The sequence below is a fragment of the Platichthys flesus genome, chromosome 4, assembly GCF_949316205.1.
Source record: "Platichthys flesus chromosome 4, fPlaFle2.1, whole genome shotgun sequence".
Classification (NCBI taxonomy): domain Eukaryota; kingdom Metazoa; phylum Chordata; class Actinopteri; order Pleuronectiformes; family Pleuronectidae; genus Platichthys; species Platichthys flesus.
Genome location: NC_084948.1, coordinates 19,975,653 through 19,990,031, shown reverse-complemented (window position 1 = coordinate 19,990,031; position 14,379 = coordinate 19,975,653). Strand labels below are relative to the sequence as shown.

Here is a 14,379-nt window from a genome sequence, read left to right as displayed (position 1 = left end):
TTTGAATGGAGGCAGGGTTGACTGTGATAAATCCCAGTTGGAAGCTTCTTTGTTGTCGTGTCTGTTATTTGCGATGCGCTTAACAGTGTTCCTGTCCAGGACTGGGCTTACTGACCACTCACAACCAACTTCAAGCCTTTATCCTCATATTTAGCTAAAGTGAGCTCGAACAAGCCTTACCTCACCATTAAGCAGTTGTTGACATTTTGCCAAATCTGCATGGATGGGGGAATTATTTGTTCCAGACCGGTCTTCCTTGCAATCTGATTATGTAACTGGCAGAGAGTTTATTGTTGGTTATTGTAAGACTGTCTGCCCACTGATAGGAAGGATGTAGTGGCGGTAGGATTAGAAGACGAGGCCTAAGAAGGTGAGGGACGTGGGGGAGGAGTTGGCTTGCCGGTTTTTAGCCTAATGACATCTTCTCATGTTGGACTGAGATGGACAGTGTGATGCACTGTGGGACTGCCTGATCCTCTCATATAGATATCTCTGCCACACTGTACATAGTGAAGTCTTTGACACAACATTATAATATTATTTTCTCACATAGCTGTTTTTTAAACAAGGAAAATATTGACATATTGAATCCTTTTTCAAATCACACTTTAAAATGCAACCTTTTGCCAAGCTATCTTCAGCATGTGGTAGGTACCTCAATTAAATCCGCCACACTTTATCTTACAATTCCACACAGTAGCTGAATGCAGTGAATGTATGCATTATTCATATCGGAGAATTAAACATGCAGGTCCAAGAATGTACACAGTCTTGATGTAGATCCTCTGTGAGGGATGTGTTTGTCCCTCGGGAAGCTGGTTATGTTGTAGAGCTTAAGAGAAATGCTTCAAATGGGAATTGTGTTTTAAAATAAATTTTTTTTTCAGGTATCATCAATTCAATTTATTATTTGAACTGTATAATATTTACTGGGGCATCTTTCTTCACATTCCCCGAAAATTCCCTTATGCATCCTTATTGCATATCTTGCATCCTCCCATGCATGTGTATATATATATGCATATATTTGCATGCATGGGTGCTTGTAATCGGTTGGCAAGCTGCCTAAACCCCTGCAATTACCGCGACCCTCATTCTCTTCTCAAGTCCACTTTAGCTCTAATAGAGGTGCTGCTTCTCTCAAGAGCTCACACACTTCACAAACACTCACTCTATAATTATACTATATACATTATATACTCGTACGTTGCTAAACACATACCGGCACCATTCTGTGCCCTGTGGTGATCTTATTTACTGCGTTTGTGTGTGTAGGTGGTTTCATGTGTCAGAATTTAAACTGGAAGGATATAGAAAATTCTCCAACCAGTAAGCAAATTATAGAGGTAATTAAAACAATTAAATTGTGTGTGTGTGTGTGTGTGTGTGTGTGTGTGTGTGTGTGTGTGTGTGTGTGCGTGTGCGTGTGCGTGTACATTTTCCAGAGGCACTCCAAATCCAGGCTGTCATGCCAAACCGTGGAGAAGGAGGAGGACGGCCAGGAGACGTCTGGGAGGGAGGCTGGAGGACAGTTTAACAGGTGACCTTTGACCTGCTTCACCACAACACTGACAATCACTGACAAATATAGGGTTTGATAGTTGCTGAGTCGCTGGAAGCATTAAACAATCCAAGGCATCAGTTGTGCCGTGCAGCCGTTACAGGTTCTCTTGCAATCCTTGATGTTTGTGTGAGGGAAAGAATGATGGACTTCCCGTTTGGAGCCTCCACTGAAGGGGGGGGGATCCTGAGGGGTTTTGATTTATCCCTGTCTTATGTCTAACCCTTCCCGCAGCTCCAGGAACTCAAGGCTGAGTTCATCATGTAGAATATGGTCAAAGACGGACATGTTATCACATCGAAGCTGTTCTTCTGTTACGTTTTTCTTTTCCTTTTACTTCCTAAGCCCTGCCATGTTCTTCTTCTGTGACCACTGGTAAAACGTAAGAGTATGAAGTATCGTAAAGGTATCAATACTCCGGATAGTATTCAATCGTAGTCAGCATTGAAGTTGCATTTAGAACAACATGTTGAGACTCGTCAAGACCGAGCCGTGCTCAGGTGCATTGTTGGCACATTTATTAACGAAAACCTGATCTGAAGTCAGTGGCAGAGGATACAACACTCTGACTCAAACGTAACAAAACTGTGATTCATTTAGCTTAACCCTTTTGAGGCTCAGCAACTGTTTTCCAGTAAATGATCACATATGGATCTTGACATTTAAATGCACTTCCTCCGTGGTCTAAGATCGTTCCTATAGAGCCACATGTCTGATTTTAACATGCAAACCAGACTAATTGCTGTTGTTGTTGTGGGTGGACATCAATCAGACTGTTTTATATACGTTTAGGTATCTGTCATATGAACCCACATCATAAAACCGCTCATATGTTTTTCTCTTAATCTCCACAAAGGGTTTTAAGTAGCTGTCATATAAATGCAGTCAAGTTAAAAGTCAGTATTTCATTTTGAAATATAGGGTTGTAGGAAGATAACGTAGTATAAAATATACTGTACTTCAAAACACCATTGCCTTATGCCACTTTTAATTTTCCTGCATTTCATCCACTTCACTATCCCATTGAACATTGACACTTATGCGGCCCCTCATCTCCCCTGAAGCATCATTGTGGATTTTATAATTAAAAGAGGTGAAGTGTTCATCTGAAGCTTGAACACGGCTCAAATTCCCTTTTACACCCATTCTCTGCTTTGTGAGAGAGCATTGGCCAGGACGTATGGAAATTCTGTTGTGTTTTCCTCCCTTAGTCGCTCAGTGTATAAGGGCTTTGTCTCCCTTTGTTATCTCAGTCACTGCTCCTGGTTGCATATTTATATATGGGTGTCCTCAGGATCTGTCACAATACAGATTCCTGTGAGAATGCCTGAGCGGCTGCGTGAATGTGTTTGTGCAAGACTGTATGTGCGGAGAGCGCGAACATGAATGTGTGTGAGGGTCTTGCTGCACTGCATGAGCTCGGGTCTCCATTAAGCTTTTCGTCTTTGATGCTCTTTCCTGTGGTTTGCCAGCTGCCTCTCTGATGGACAGTCCTCTCTTGCCCATTATGTTTTGGCCCCAATAAATACTTAAGTGGGTAGATGAGCGAGTGCATGTCTAACTTTATGTCCTTTTACTTAACATGTCTCATTTATATTTGCATGACCTTAACCCGCTCTCCTCTGCCTTCTTGTCCAATTGTGTTAGGGGAGGAAGGAAGAGGAAGACGATGAAACTGAGCAGAGATCTGTCGAACCTGGTTGTGTTCACCAACTCCGTCGCCTCACAGGAGTGCCTCAATGAAGGTGAATCAACAAAGCTTTGTTACCTGAACAAACACAAGTAAAATAGAATGGCCCCATTAATGAAAAGTAATTTCAAATCAACATTTGCACTAACTGCACACACAGAAATATCATGCCTGTTGTTTTTTTTTCTGTGAGAAATCAAATTGCCTTATTTTTCCACGTTAACATCCTTGATTAAGGTTCTTCCTTGACCCAGACCTCATCTTTTCACCAAGTAATAAACATGTTGCAGTCTTCACCCTGAAGACGTTATCTCACGCCCATCCATCGTTCCTCCTCAGGTACTCCAGGTGACGTCCTGTCATTCAGCGAGACCAGAGCTCAGTCTCTGGTCAATCACAAAACCGAACAGTTCCTGGCTTTCAACCAGAGGCAGCTGTCACGGATTTATCCCTCGGCCTATCGCATCGACTCGTCCAATTTCAACCCCCAGTTCTACTGGAACGTGGGCTGTCAGCTGGGTAAGACTTCTGTCTGTTGCTCTGAGCTCCTGACCTGTCTGGAGGTTGTCTGTTAATAGAAACACCAGGTGACTTCCCTTCAGCTGCATACCTGTCATCACACATGAACTGACTTCAAACAAGACCTGACAACAGACCTCATCTGTGACCTGAGCAGCACACACCTTATTTACACTCGTCATCCTGTGTAGTTAGTTAGTGGACATATGTGCAGACAGTAGTGGTGCAGTCATACTCATTAACCTCCACATTACAAATCCACTGAGCTGTTTAAGTTTTTTGTGTGCACTGTATGTGACGGCAGTGATGTGTTCATTTTGATTTGTTTACTTTATGGAAAAGGCTGGAACCTAAATAAATTAATAATAATCATCGATGATTAAATTATGAATAAAGACTGGGGAATTAATAAAAAAAAATATTTGAATTTGTATGTGAATGATCAGCATCATGATTTCAACATCTAATGAATCTATTCCAGGGAAATACATTATCTTTCTGTTCTATAACTGTCTCAGGTCAACAGAAACAGACACTGATTTTGAGGAGGTGTTTTCCTCATCGTCTGTTTTTCCCAAATAAGGTTTCAAGATTGCAAAAACAAAAATAATTAATGAATAAAACAAACAATGAATAAAACCAAGAATGAATAAAACAAAGAGGAGCATGTGATGAATACAAAAACACATCCAAAACCAATCAAAGGATGATAAATCTGTCTCCTCATATGATTTGTGATTTCTGCCAGACTATCAAGCAGCCCACAGAAGATTTTCACAGTTAATGTATTCTACTCCGAGTTCTAGATAACAATTTAATCAGTGAATAAAGTGAATCAACTGATCAATCAATAGATGATAGAGTGTGTGTCGTCAGAGGTTGAGTGGCAGGTGATTTAAAAGTCTCCTTCATTCTCTCTCCTCCAGTCGCTCTGAACTACCAGACGGAGGGCAGGATGATGCAGCTCAACAGAGCCAAGTTCATGGTGAATGGAGGCAGTGGCTACGTCCTGAAGCCGCCCCCCATGTGCAAAGGTACCACAACAGCCAGACTGGGTCCAAGCCATTGCTTAGAGTTTAGTGTTGGATTGTAGAAATATATAAACATGTGATAAGAGGATTTTTTATGTGAACGTAGCATGAGAAAAACAGAGAGATTATGTTCTATGAAATGAAAGGTTGATGGTTAAAAAAAATTTGACTCATGATTGTTATTATATATTGTATTATGTTATTATGTAATGATCCATCTCTTAATCTCTTGATTTCCAATAGTAAAAAAGTATTGGAAACATATCATACACACAGTATATATGGTATTTGCCTGACTGCATTGAATATAAATTGTATTTTCTGTAATACTTATATGAATACAGTTTCAGGGAATGGAAGAAGTGAAGACTTGTACATCTTGTTTTTGCTCTTCGATCTCTTTCGGATCTCCACTAGAAATTCCCCATTTTTTACACCACATGCAACAATGTTGTGAAAACAGCTATTCCCCGACTGAGTTAGCTACACAGCAAATCACATGGCTGGTTGATTTTCATGGCCTTGCTGCACAAGTAGTTTACAGTGGATCTTGTAATGATGCAATGCTTATTGAGAACATATACCCTGTGCCTTCCAGTCGACGTGATCCCTACTGCAGCCACACAACACAATGTAACCAGCCTTAGAAATAAGAATATTTGAGAGCTTTGGATTTTCAGGCTTGAGCGATGACATAAATCAAAGTTCTCGCTCTGCTGTCGCTCCTTCCCTCCAGGCTCCTTCAACCCATTCTGTGATGATCCTCTTCCAGCTTACCCCAAGAAGCAGCTCATTCTCAAGATCATTAGTGGACAGCAGTTGCCCAAGCCACCAGACTCCATGCTGGGGGACCGTGGAGAGGTAAAAACACGCCAAGGCACAAAACCCCTGTTTCATTTCACTCGCCATCTGTGTTTCTCCCTCTCGCCTCACACACAAATGCACAAGCATGCACCCAATATCACACTTGTCTACCCGCAGCTGTAATTTAACGTTATAACCAATTGATTTTATTGATTTTCTCCTGCATCAGATAATCGATCCGTTTGTGGAAGTGGAGATCATTGGGCTTCCAGTCGACTGCTGCAAGGAACAGACACGAGTTGTGGATGACAATGGTGAGACACACGCAGATCAACTTAAACCATTACACAATATTACAACCACTGAAGAATGATCAAACATGTCAACAGCCACATTGAAAAACTGATAAAAATGTGTTTAAATTCAAAGAAGTATGTTGTCTCATTTGTCCATTTTCAGCCTCTTTAGTGCCTTTTTCGTAATATATAGCTCCTACATGAAACTATGTTCCCGGCTTCTCACCTGTATACATTCTGTAGTTATAGTGCAGCCATCTAATTCAATTCTAGACTGGTAAAACCTTCCAGTGTTGACTGTATCTTAGCATTTTCTATATTATTTCTATACATGTGTGGCACACAAACCAAAGCAGAAGCTGTATCAGCCTCAGCTCTGTGATAACAGAGGGATGAGTCCTAATCAAACTGAGTTGTGTATATATGTGTGTGCTTTCCTCAGGTTTTAACCCAGTATGGGAGGAGACTCTGTCCTTCACGCTTCACATGGCGGAGGTGGCTTTGGTGCGTTTCCTCGTCTGGGACCACGACCCCATTGGACGAGATTTTATTGGTCAACGGACTGTTGCCTTCAGCAGCCTGATGCCTGGTATGTGCAAAATTCCTGAGCTTTATCTTAATAATAGAGACTTTGCTGCGTGAATGACATGAAGTGAGGAGAGGACACAGTTTGTCACTGGCAGTTAGAATCCATTTCACTTCTGCTATTTAACACAATTAGACAGATTCGCCAACACACACACACACACACACGCTTAAAAACACAATTTACCTCGTGGCTCAAGCCATGTTATTGCTATGGGGCTCATTATCTTGTATCTAGTGAACCATGATTTGTTTTGTTTGAATGGTAAAAGACCTGTGGCTCTGCAGGTTCTTCTTTTTGTTGTCCCTGAACCCCCCCTCCCAGGCAAATACTACACAATCACCAGTCTGACGAAAGCCAATGTCGTTCTACTGCTCTCTCCCTTGCTTCAATGCTTTCTCCCTCCATGTCCAACAACAGGTTACAGACATGTTTACTTGGAGGGGCTGACCGAGGCGTCCATCTTTGTGCATGTGTCAGTGCATGATGTATATGGGAAGGTAAGTGCTGCACATTCCTGGTGATATTGTTGACCCCATCCCCTCCCCCCCGATATTTTGAAGTTAAACAGAAGAAAACGTGTTTCTCACAACACATCGATCACTGAGGCATATCTTCCTTCAATCCTTTGTTTCTCTAGTGGAGCCCTCTAGTCCTGAACCCCAGCTTTACCATAATGCACTTTCTAGGATCTAACAAGGTATCCTGGTGCCCTATGGGCTCTGTGTGTGGTGCTGCATGAAACAGTAATGCATGACGCGAAGCTGTCAGCCGTGACTTGTTTGTGTGTGACATTAAACCACTGAGTCATACAGTTTGCTTTTTAGCTTTTATCCATAATTTTCATTTTCTCATCAACAAAGATGGAATAAATTACAACATAACCATGCAGCATCCTAAGCAGCCTTGTGTGGTGTGTGTTTTGATAATGTGAGGAGGAAGGTTGCCACCTAAAGGTAATGCATGTAAGAGCATGCCATTGTTTGATTTGGTGTGGTCTAAGTTATACAAGCTGTATCTTTTCATTGCTAATGAAAAGTAACCCTTTAACTTAAAACTATGATGTGTAAATAATTGAGTTAATAAGTGCACTATGGTGGATATTTATTTACACGTATTTTATTCACACTCTGCTTCTCCTGCCCTCAGGGTCATCAGCTGCGAGGGATCCGGGGTTTGTTTAGCCGCTCTTCCAAATCCTCCGTGGATACAAACTCTGGCGGCCTTCGCAAACGCTCCCTCAGCGATCACCTCCTGCGCCGCACAGCCAGTGCCCCGGCGAAGGGTCGGAAGAAGACAAAGATGTTGCTATCAGAGTCTGTGGCATCAATATCTGAGCATAAGAACGGCACGGGCGCAGGGATCGGAGGAGAGGGCGTGTCAGGGAAGGAGGGAGCGGTGGAGAGGCGTCTCCAACCCAGACCCCCGCTCATCCACAGGCCAATTTCCATGCCCTTAGAAAGGCTCCTGCAAGGGCAGCTTTCCCTCTGCTCCCAAGACAAGGAACAGCACGATATGAGTACGGACACTATCTTAGGTGGGTAATTTCCACTCATTCTAGTCAAAGAATTACAATTATAATTTGAAATATTATAATATATGTATATATAATATAGATCATTTGCATATGACACCCAAGTTATTAGTTAAAAATAAGAAACTGAGCTCTTTATCTAACAATAGCAACAACCAAGCCCCAGCAAACTCCGGCATTAATCGCAGTGACTTTTGGCTGTGGAATATTTTTGCTGTGTAATTTCTATAAATGACATGATGAAGGACTACTTCTTATATAATGCAATACTTGAAGTTGAAAAGCTGCACAGCAAAGTTTTGCCTTTGAATTGCTTTGAACACTGATTAATGTCTGATATTACTTGTAAAGATTTCTCTCTTTTGCTTTACTTATTCTGCTACAACTTTTCAAGACCTTGTTCAGACCTGATTATTAACATCTGTCCTGAGGGATCTGATCACTTAGACATTCAGAGGTGGTTTGGGACACGTGTTGCCAGATTCTCTATGAAGGACCCCCTACTCAGCTGACGTCTCTGAACTGTCACATTTTCATAATGAGTCAAATGTATTTTTACGTTTCTCAGTGGCCATACGTTGATTAGTTTTTTGCCCATGCATCACAATATCAACACTGACCACCACGTGATGTCTTTAGATCTGCAAACAGTTCATTGATTATATCAGCATCTCCTGAATCCGCAATCTGATTAAACACACACAAATATTATCATCGGACACATTGGCAAACATGTTTTGGTCTGCATGAACGCATGGTGTACATGATTATTTGCATATAGAGTGAGGAAGTGAGATGTGATCACAGGAAACACGTGTGCTGTTGTGAACAGAAGAACAACGTCCACTGATCAGATCTCTGAGGACAGATGTTAGAACCAGGTCTGAACAGGGCCTGAAACTCTTGTTCATTAACCACGTGAACTGACAGAACATACTTCTCTCCATGATGCCTTAACATGCTCTTTCTGTCCCATCTTCATTTGTTGTGCTTCTTTATGGTAGAGAACTGACTAGGATGGTCCTGCAGGTAATCTAAAACACCTATTGTCTGGAGGTTGCATCGTTCGAAAACATATCAGTACTGCGTCCACCCAGTGTATTTTGTTTGACAGTGGTATGAGAAATATATTGATGTGCCATTTGATCCCATTTGACCAAACCAATCCCATTTGACCATCTTTTTCCTAATCTGATGTTCGCGTGGATTCTTCCTTTTGTTTAACCTCCACAGCCTCATTTCCAGCTTCCCCTTCACAGTTGTATTTGGTGATCCATCTGTCTGTGTATTGCGATTGCCTTGTATTGGCTGGACTGTTAGTTGTTGTAATTGAATCGTTGGTCTGCTTGGTGTTCAACATTCAAATTGTAGTATCTAAGCATGACTTTATTAATCTTTTTCTTTCTGTGTCCACAGGAGCTTGTTTGCTTAACAGGCCCAGGTCGTCCTCTGTTAACTTCATCAAATCATCACTTTCTTTTGAACCAAGCATCGCTTCCCCTTCCAAGACGTACAGAAATAAAGAATCTGACCAATCAGCGGAGGCTTCTTATCTGGTAATTGGTGGAGGAGATGTAAAAAAGGAAGACGACTATGTCAACTATCCATCAAAAGACAATGAAATCAACAAATCAAAGATCATCTCCGCAGGAACAGAGAAAAACTCTTTGGTCTTGTCTTCCGCGAACAACAAGATGGGACTAGAAACATTGTCAAACAGCACAACGTTCACTGCTGCACCATCAGTCTCCTCATCCTCCTCCTCTGCCCCTTCCTCTGTGGCCCCTCTTTCTCCTGTCGGCATGGACTGTGATCTAAAGAGTCCCACCTCTTTGCACGACAGCATCTCCAGACTCATCGATGCTGTGTCCTTGGGCAATGAGCAAGACACGTGTGGCTCTATTTCTGCTCTGATTGGTCAATTTGAAAGCACCATTGACCAAAATGATTTCACAACATCATCCCATGATCACACTCTTTCCCGTCACTCGAACTTCAGGCCTACCACTCCGAAAGCGCTGCAAGATGTAAGGCCTCTTCTAAAGACAAACACAGCCTCTCTTAACTCAAAACACCTAACAAGTCCCCAACAAGCAGCTCAAAAAATGTATCATGTAAACCATGAAATCCTTCCATCGAGTTCTCAGAGAAAGACTTCTACTCCAGTCCTCTTCTCCAGCCCAGAAACCACTGAGCTTGAGGAGGTGTACACCATTCTGGATGAGGAGGTACTGTTGCCTGCAACGGTGCACAACATGAGGAAACAGTTGGTGGTGAATACTTCTTTAAACAGCTTGGGGCCCTCTCCGGGAAAAGTGGTTCAGGGATTGGGGAAAGGGCACCATGTGGCTTGGGAGGATATGCACAGGAAACAGGGTGGATATGAAGACATTGAGGAGGCCGAGGAGAGAGTATATGAGGAAGTGAATGATTTCCCTGTATCTTCCCTTGAGATAGAACAGGGTACTTCCCAAAGGTACATGAGCACGCCCGTAAACGACTCTTTCCAGTTTCATCGTGACACAGCAAGAAATGCTTTTGCAGAAGTGGAAACTAATGTCGACGAAGATCCCTTGGATATAATGCTGACTTCACCTAGACATGGCAGCCAATGGGAGGGGCTCACAAGTCCAACCAAACGCCATGCCATCTACCAAAACCACGGATCCATTCCCAACTACGCCCAACAGAAGCAGCCTTTGTCATATTCTGATCCTCAACAACAGTTTCCCTCATATCCACCTCATGGAGCATTTACACACGCCCCCTCCCCAATCAATAAACCTTCGTATCAGTTATCCAATCATCAACAACACCAGAACCACTCCCAGCCTTCAACCTTCCACACACCCATCAACTCAAGACCCCCCAACCCTAGTCAGCAGTATCAGAATGGCTACTCTGTTCCACAGGGCATTTCTACAGCCCCTGACAACAGCAGAGACCTCAATAGTTCCTACAAAAAACAGAGGAGCTACAGTGGCGGCCAGCTCCTGAACAGACCTCAACAAAACAGCCCAGGGTACAACCAGATGGAGGTGGAGCAAATGAGGGGTTTCCACAATGGTTTCTCCTCACCTGAAACTCTACATGGCCAATCTGCTGCGTCCACAAACATCTGTAGAGACAGAGGACTACCTACTCCTTCTTCAGATTGCGATAATATATACAGCCACCTGGAGTATGACTGCATCAAGCCCTCAGCAGAGTCCTCAGCTCCTCAAAACTCTCAGCCACACTTTCAAAGTCAAACACAACCGCACACTCGGCAGTCATGGAGCAAAAATGTTACCGCCAACAGTCACCAGTCGCAGCTTGAAACCAGTGTTTTGAATTCAAGGCCTTTGTCAACTCGTTCCCAGTCGGTTCCCATAGACTCCACAGCCCCCAGCCAAAGTAAGTCCAAGTCCCTTGGAGACCTGACCTCAGAAGACATATCATGCAACTTCCAGAGCAAATACCACATTATTAGCCGCAGTTTCATCACGCCACACATGAGGAAGCAGAGGAGAATGGGCACCATGGGGGGCGCAACTTTCCAATCGCAGTCGAGTGATCCACTCACAGAGCAGCTACGCAAACTGGTCAGTTTGGAGGCGGATGACAGTGACAGAGAGAGGTCCCAGTCTCCTCAGCTGCATTTTGAAGCAAAATCCCAATCCCAATCAATGTCCCAACAGTCACAGCCCCAGGCAACAAGAACAGCTCCTGTGGTTCCCAGGGACACAGAGGACTCCCCTCCGCCCCTGACCCGTCGCCTGTCGTCTCGGAGCCAGAGCCGGGTGCGCCACATCAACAACCGTGCACGGGAAAGACAGCAAGAGTCTGTAAAGTCTCGGCCAGGTGTCGCAATCAATAGTACCACTAGTGGGGTGGTGTTTAGGAATAAACCGGCCTCACAGAATCCACCAGCTAACAGACACTCAACCGGCTCATACATCGTCGGCTACCTGGATCAGCTGGAGGACAGGGGACTTCCTGAGGGAGCTTGCACATCATTACGTTATGGAAATGGAGATCATTATGGAGATCGCTACTACACAGACGACTCTCTTCCGAATTCAAACTCCTTTCACTCTGCGTCAGAGCCCGAGGTCTACTTTCTACTCAGACTGTAGCTCTGATCTTAAACGTTAAATGAGATTAAGACTCGATCACTGATTTTTTGATGACGTTCAGTTACACCAAAAGCCGGAGGACGAAGGGAAATACGTGCTTGCCATTATGTGTTCCCATGTTCACAGAGCAGAGATTGCCTGTACAATATCAATGACACATCTCATATAATCCATGGTTGGATCTGACAGCATGAACTTTGTGTATGAAATGTCCACTATTCAATAGTGAATGTTCTTTCTAGTCTGGAAGTGTATTGTCTATATTCTACTTAATGTGTAAATGTACCCGGGAACGTTGATTCCCTCCAAAAGGCTTCCTAGACTGATTGTACAGATACTTGTTATCTTCGTCCCTGTGATGTACTGTCCAAACTGCGTACACTGAAAACAAAGCAAAAAAAATAATCTTGGTTTTCAGCAGAGATGGAACGTCTTTCCTTGTATCATTTGAATGTGTAGTATAATCAAACAGCTAGTTTTAATAGATGGTATTCATCTTTTCAAACATGTAATGTAAGTCTTCCTCCTGTTTTTCAGTGGTATTTCTTTATTTGTGTCGTGTGAATATTCCTGTCATTGTTTCTAATCCGCGATGGATTTTAGCGAAGAGCTAACTCTAACTGTACATTTATGTTTGTGCATGTTACTTGTGAACATGTCAAGCATGACTATGCACCAGTTTATACAATAGATGTCTCATCGCTCGACATTTGCACAGAACAAACAGTTGCGTTGAACACAACCGAGGACAGAGGCTTGTTTGTAATGGGTGCAATACAGATCATAAACACTTCCACGCTTGGACTCGTTGCTCTCTTTGATCCGTAGAATTTCATGACATGATTGCAAAGTTTAAAGATTTGGAGTTTAAAGGTTTTTATTTTTATAATTACTTTGATACAGACAGCAAATAGAATCTCGTGTTGGTTCTGTTGTTGTGGTTTTATTTTGTATAACTTAATGAACTGTAAAAAAGCGTGAAGAGCAGACAGAGGAGGGGAGAGTGGCCGAGCCGCAGTTTATTAGTTTTTTTTATCGTCTTTCAGTGTTACACCATCCTTCTTTTCTTTGTATTGTTGCTCATTGGAGGACTGTGAGCATTTTCCTACAGATGCAATAAACTATTGAAATGTTGATTTCAAGACAACCACATGTTAATTTCCTGTTTTACTCAAAACCGTAAACAGTGTGATGAAACCAGAATGTCGCTCGAGCTCAGAATCATTTCATTATTAGGTCGCAAACAGCCTCAGCGCCTTAAACATAATGGGATGTAATTGCTCATGAAATTACTGTGTAATAGAGCTGACAAACAGCACACCTGTTGCTCTGGGCATTCAATTCCCCGGCACCGGCTCTAACCTGTTGCCACACTTGGTTAAGTCATATGGACGAATAATGTTAAAATATTCCTTGGAAAATCTAAGAGAGAAGAAAAAGTATAATCTTCCTCCTGAATTTCCTTCCAAAGCTTTGCCCGAGATAGGTCATTCACTTAAGGTCATTCAAATATACAGACAAAGGCACTACCGGATTTACTACATTATTAAATAATTCTTGTTGAAGTAGCTTTAATGCTGCATATTTTTCTTCATATCACACTTTTTTTATTTAGGCTATTTATTCTTGAATGCAATACACATGCTTTAAGCAGCTGATCCCAGGTCTGCTGGCTCTCTTTGTTATCCTAACCATGTCCTCTCATAACCCAGAATTCTAAAATGAATAATGACTGAAGCTACATTGGAAAATTCAGTCTTGACTTGATTTTTCTCTTTCTCCACTTTCTGAGTTTTGTTTTCTAGTAATGCGTTCACCTCGTATAATAATAAAATACCAGGGTGCAGGATTAAGGGGAATCGATTAAGAATCATTGTGTTACCGTTACCTTGAAATTAATATATGTTTCTAAATTAGGAGCAGGTTTTTTTCCCTGGAGTCAGTCATGTTTCACTGCCATGTTTCTAAAGGAGCCCAGAACGGACAAACCAAACAGGTCTTCTTGAACGCATGAAGGAAGGCCCTGGTTTTTTGAACTACACAAATTGAAGGAGAGGATGAGGTGAAGACTGCAAAGGCCTTAACAAACTAAAATAAAAGAAGTTTAAAATAAAATAACCAAAAGCCTTCAAACTTCCTGAGAGGAACCACCAGGTCACTGAGCACCTACACAGTTTGACTAAGGCTTTTATAGATGAGTTTTAGATTAGCACATTTAATGAATAGATTCAAACTTAACA

At 42.4% G+C, this 14,379-nt stretch overlaps 1 protein-coding gene across 1 annotated transcript in view; it reads left to right on the top strand.

Moving 5' to 3' along the window:
- Window positions 1-13,282, top strand: part of plch1 (phospholipase C, eta 1) — a 51,119-nt gene extending 37,837 nt beyond the window's left edge. The window contains exons 14-24 of the mRNA XM_062386310.1: window positions 1,446-1,540; window positions 3,209-3,306; window positions 3,591-3,770; window positions 4,697-4,804; window positions 5,538-5,662; window positions 5,835-5,919; window positions 6,344-6,490; window positions 6,908-6,987; window positions 7,128-7,187; window positions 7,637-8,024; window positions 9,438-13,282. Of these exons, the coding sequence (XP_062242294.1) occupies window positions 1,446-1,540; window positions 3,209-3,306; window positions 3,591-3,770; window positions 4,697-4,804; window positions 5,538-5,662; window positions 5,835-5,919; window positions 6,344-6,490; window positions 6,908-6,987; window positions 7,128-7,187; window positions 7,637-8,024; window positions 9,438-12,139 (4,068 nt within the window). The 3' untranslated portion in view covers window positions 12,140-13,282. The remainder of the gene's footprint in view (window positions 1-1,445; window positions 1,541-3,208; window positions 3,307-3,590; window positions 3,771-4,696; window positions 4,805-5,537; window positions 5,663-5,834; window positions 5,920-6,343; window positions 6,491-6,907; window positions 6,988-7,127; window positions 7,188-7,636; window positions 8,025-9,437) is intronic.
- Window positions 13,283-14,379: the final 1,097 nt, after the last annotated feature.